This window comes from Rhopilema esculentum, chromosome 7, assembly GCF_057945365.1.
Source record: "Rhopilema esculentum isolate cy_ngs chromosome 7, ASM5794536v1, whole genome shotgun sequence".
In the NCBI taxonomy this organism is placed as follows: Eukaryota; Metazoa; Cnidaria; class Scyphozoa; order Rhizostomeae; family Rhizostomatidae; genus Rhopilema; species Rhopilema esculentum.
The window spans coordinates 13901956-13907433 of NC_142821.1; the positions used below are offsets into that span (position 1 = coordinate 13901956).

Below are 5478 nucleotides of genomic sequence, written 5' to 3' on the forward strand. Positions count from 1 at the left end.
AATTCACAAAGACTGATAGTGGTACAAATTGAAACTGTAAAATTTTAATAAAAAGTGCTTTAAAAAATGAAATTTTTATAGATGATTGTTTATTGTTGACTCACTTCGATTCATCACTTAAATACGCAATTGGTTTTCACAACAAAGCATCCGATCATTTATGTGCCATTCATCCTCCTTCGAAGCGGTGCAATACTTTTGATACTCCAGTGTACACTTACGTGACAAAAGTATTAGGACGATCGCCTCAAAGCAAATGTGGTTAACCCTTTGCTCAAAGAACAACATAGAAAATCGGTGGAACATAACGAGATTGCTGGTTGAGATTTTCAATTGCAATTTTACCCAATTGTAAAAATAAAGACATATTTGATAAATTGTAAAAATAGACTTTTTTAAACAAGTACAATTTGCTTTATCTTATCTTTTGTCGGATGAGCTCCAAGAATCTGGCAGCCGCCATTTGAACTGGAACTCGCTGAATTAATTTTGCAACGAAATATCTTCGGACACAGTAGGAAATCTCAAGAAAATTCTAAATGAGTTTATTTTTGGTCTTAGAAAATTTTATTTCTTGATTTTTTTTATGAAAACCAATTGTTCTCAATTACATCAAGGCTTTGACTTTGACGGGGTTATTGAAAGACCATGATGTTATTATTTTTGAAAATTTTTGTCAGAAATGCAGCATAACTAGGTTTATTGTACTGCTTAAAAATAAATGGTATTTGCAAAGAATCATTACTTGTTTCTGTACTTGCCTTGGGACTTTCCACAAATGATTGCATTGAATGTCTTCTTACACAAGGCCAGCTTGCAGATGCCATTAGGCCCAACTAAAAGTCGGCCTACCCTGGCCTACAGGCCTACCATTTCTTTTAATTCTAGTCGGCATTGTTAACTTATTGTTCTTGTGAATAACATGTGTTGTAGACTTGCTGCAAGCAAACTTTCTTGCAGTTTCAGCAAACAAATGACTTGCTAGACCCAAATATTTTATTACTTTTCGTTCTCTTTCTGGTCGTTTTTGTTTTTTCGGCATTGAAACTAAAACATTGATATTTTCCATTTCTCCCTGATATTATGCTACTTTTCTATCTTAGAAAGGTAGGAAATAAATTGAATTTGCTAGGATTTGCATTTTTGCTGATGCCATTTCTAGAATCCCACCAAAACAGCAAGATTTGTTCAATCAATGTTAGAATGTTAGTTTTGGAGCCGCCATTTTGTTTTTCATCGTCCTATACTCATTCATCGTGTACTTTTGTCACGTAAGTGTACCTATCTGCATTATTTGTAAAATTGTTTTTCATCTTTTTTGCTTTAGCAATATGAGAAAACTTTTCATAAAATTTGGCAAAACTCTGCGCAATTTTCCTGATTGGGATTCATATTCTATGTTTAAAATCTACCAATGGCAAAATAAAGAAACTTGTTCATGTTCCATTCCAGCTGCATCAAAAATACTTTTCTCAGCTCAAAAATCTTTTCACAGCTCAATTTTAAACTGCGCAAAATTTTAAAATTTGCATATTTGTACTCTATGTAGCTTTTTAATGCAAAGGTCCAAAGATACGCTTGAAAAATCGAAAATAGAAATTTGATATTTGCCTTTTGAAGTTTATTCGTAGATGTTGCTTACGTGATAATTTTTGCTAACAAAAATGTGATTTTACATCATCTTGCTAATTACATTATCAATGTTTGTCCAGGAGCAAGCATTTGAGTGAGATATTTGGCTCTTTTTCTTGAAAATCCACCATTTTTATTACATTTTATTTATTTTTCTTTAGTGTTACTATGCCCGTACAAAATTAGTTATGTATTGGAAAATAAAGAAATTCGACTTCGCTCGTCCGTTGACAGTTCGCGACGTTTCGAACATGTTTCGAATTCTATATTCTGACGATATATTTACCGAATTCCCCTTCTTTCTCACTTTGTTTGGTGCAGATTTTTTCAGGTTACGTTGTTTTGGTTAGGTTCGTTGGTTTTGTCTTTGTTTTGAAGTTGTTTTTGTTTTTGTTTTGTTGAATTTGTTTGAAAATGGTAACTTTTGGTCAGGTTCGTCTGTGCTTAAGTTTCTTTCCGTTGATTCTTTCGGTGCCGTTTGCATGGAGGGTTCATGAGAATAAAACGTTGGATGCCGCAGTTGACTTGGAAAACACAATCATTTCGGGTGAGTTTTGAAAATAATGCCTTGATTAGATAGTTCAGAATAAAGTTTATTACTTAACAAAAGGGATTTTACTCGCCGTTTAATCTTATCTAAGTAGAAGTTAGGCACCATAGATTTTACAAAGTTTCCAATGTACATAGGCAAAAATTTTTGTTATAATAAACAACCTTTCCTATCCTACTCTTAATAGTACTTCATACTTTCTGATAAGTCCTATATCTTTTCAAGCGTCTTAATCTGATAATTTCATTTGATTTTCCCTCTTAGATAATGGTGTTGAAGATTTGGATAAAGTTGAAGATGAAGGCTTTGACGAGCTAACAAAAGAGGTGGTTGCATTAAACGATCTTCTTGGCTTAAACTTTGGAAAAGAAAACAAATTGATGTTTGTGGACTTGGCCGAAAGCTCTGATCAAACTGTTAAGTGGCCATCAGATGTTAAAGAGTGGCTTGCCTTTATAAAGCAGTTGACAATACATGCTTGCTTAAAAGTTGCGAGTAAGTATCAGTTTGCTTTCATTTATAATCTTAACATCAAAGTTGATTTCTTGTCTTTGGGATCTCAAAAACATTACAACCTATCAAAGAAGTTATCCTAAGGCGATATACCTATTCTTTTGACTAGGCAATGTCAAAAAGTGTGTGAACTAAGGTCCACAATGTCACACAAGCGCGCGATGTTCAAGAGCAACAGATTTTGATGTCCTGGGAGTTTGAAACCCCAATAAAATCATCAAAAAGTTTTCAGCTGTTGGGTAGTTTTATTGGGAATGTACTGAAATGCGAAATGGGTACAAGTTTATTCGTGTCTTATAGTTGATTGATTATGTTTGATTATGTTTAGCCAAGTGCTGTGAACGTGACGCAAATTTTTTGGCATATTTCAAGGGCCCCAATCAACTTTGGGCCCATGGGCCCCAACAGACGTAAATGCGGCCCTTGCCCTGTTTTGACTCTACCGTTTTCTCAACCGGTGGAAAATCTCTCGAATTATTTGACTACTTTAGATATCCTGACTTATGCATAAAGCCTTCTTGATCCTAGTTCTCGTGCAAAACACAAACAATTGCTGATCAAATCTCAATTTCAAATTTGATTTTCACAGAATTTGTACAATCGGAGTTCAGTGTGATGTCGTTGGTTCTGAATTTGGCAATTTTTGTCGTGTTCGTCTACCTCAAACCAGTTTTCAACGCTTGCAGCTCACACGTCACAAGACTTTTGGTTGCTCAACTTGCCAAACTGTAAGATTTTGTACACATTTATTGAGTTTCAAGTCCATCTTATTCCTTTTCACGATTAATTTGGTCAACAGCATAGCAACCCCGCAGCAACTGGCCTCTTTGATGAACTGTCTATTAATGGCGGTGCCAGCCACTAAGCCGTGGAGGGGAGAGAATGACAATTTTTAAGCCAAGCCCCTTAAACCGTAATAGAACTCCCGTTTACAAACAAGAAATGGCAATGACGAACATTTGAATACGTAGAAGTAGTCTTGAATCATAGAATCACATGAATCGTTTCTCATCGAATTTTGAAGAACTAAAACATTAACCCTGTCATGAGCTAGGGGGAGGAGACGTTCCTCTTCCAATAAATAGAAATGAATTTATTAAAAATAACAAGCAACTTGAATTAAATTTGAAATTGCAAACGATATAATATAATAGAAATTTTGTGCCATATTTCCCGTACTCTTTCTATGAAAACGCCAGCCATATTCTTCCTTGGATTCAGTTTTCAAATCATTTTGCTTTAGAATCCCCATATCCCCATATTTGCTATATTTTCTATATTTTTTTTCTACTAACCTCATATTATATTATATAATGTCTTTTGCTTTTAGTGCTCAGATCATAAAGTATATTGCGGGTTGGATACCACATCGAGTTAAATGCATGTTTACAAAAACAAACGCAAAGAAAGCTGGTAACGAGCCAAACAAGACCCCAGACGTTGCCGCTCAGAGATCACTAAACAACATTAAAGACCCAGAATCCATTTTGGCCTTGGCTTGTCCAGGTGAAACCAACAGACCGGAAACAATTGATACTGTCCAAGGTGCGGTTTTTGATGAAAAGGAAAACTGGAGCGGATTTGAGGAGCGCCAAGATAACGACAGTCATGAGTGGCTGGAAGGGTCGTTTATTGAGGGGGGCATTGAAACATTTTCTCCCCTTGAAGCGGATGGAAACAAAGTATGCAATAAAACAGAAGATTATTTACAAATGTCTAGCAATAACAGAGAACCTTGTGCAGATGCTACTGATAAAGTTGGCCCTCGAACATCCACACCAGCAAGCTCTTCAGTATTTGGAGAATCTTCACAGCAAAATGGGTCATACCTCAATGAAACTAGGACATACACACCAAAAAAACTGAAAAAATTCATGTTTGATAAGTTCAATGAATCTGGTCTTGGAGTAGCATCGTGTTTGAGTGAACTGGAAAACTCGCATTGCATTATTGTCGATGAACAAAAGAAGGAGAGCAATATGCGGCAAATTGACTGGGGACGCGGGATTGATGACCTTGTTAACGTAACAAAGAATAGAATAAGAAATAGATTGATGAATGTCTCATATGTATGACAGGTTTCTCTTGTTAATTATAACTTTTATCTATTATTTCCTTATGGTTTTGCACATGCTTAAACATTAAATGTTTGTAACTAAAAATACGATTAAACACAAGTATTTTGTTTGCCTCCTAACACTTGTGATTGTACACAATCATTTATATGAGTAAAGCAACTTGTGTCATTGTATAAGCTAGAAGCAATTTAGAGGAAAGGGCAGCCTGCAATAAAATTATTTGTTAGATGCAGATGCAATTACCATCAACATCAGCCTTATACAGGTTAAATGGACAAAATGTATACAACTATTTAGTGTTAACACCTAAGAGATTGAACAGAGTTGACTATCGTCGTTTCATGCTGAGCAGAAGTATTTATTACCAAACATCATAGCTTCAAAACGGTTTTGAAAAATGAAAACCTTTTTTCTGACGTTTTATGCTCTGAGGAGTGTCAGTAGAAAAAGGTTTTAGCCAATATGTTGTAAGATTTTTGCTTTTTTAAAGCCATTTTCAAGTTCTATACCGCCAAAAAAACCTTTTAAGCCATTTTCAAATCTTGTACCGCCAAAAAATTGTGAAGATTGTTTCGATATTAGAAGACGATTTGATCTCATTTGGACAAGAACTCAAAGTTTTAGGCACACGATTGTCAAATTCTGATCGACTTGATACCATAACTTCCAATTTTCCAAAACTTTAAATGCAAAAAAAATCTCACA

At 35.0% G+C, this 5478-nt stretch overlaps 1 protein-coding gene across 1 annotated transcript; it reads left to right on the forward strand.

Moving 5' to 3' along the window:
- The first annotated feature begins 1780 nt into the window (after positions 1 to 1780).
- Positions 1781 to 5352, forward strand: LOC135683156 (uncharacterized). The gene is made up of 4 exons (XM_065198334.2): positions 1781 to 2179; positions 2447 to 2677; positions 3285 to 3423; positions 4026 to 5352. The coding sequence occupies exons 1-4, from the start codon at positions 2047 to 2049 to the stop codon at positions 4768 to 4770; spliced, it is 1248 nt and encodes a 415-aa protein (XP_065054406.2). The 5' UTR covers positions 1781 to 2046; the 3' UTR covers positions 4771 to 5352.
- The last annotated feature ends 126 nt before the right edge of the window (positions 5353 to 5478 follow it).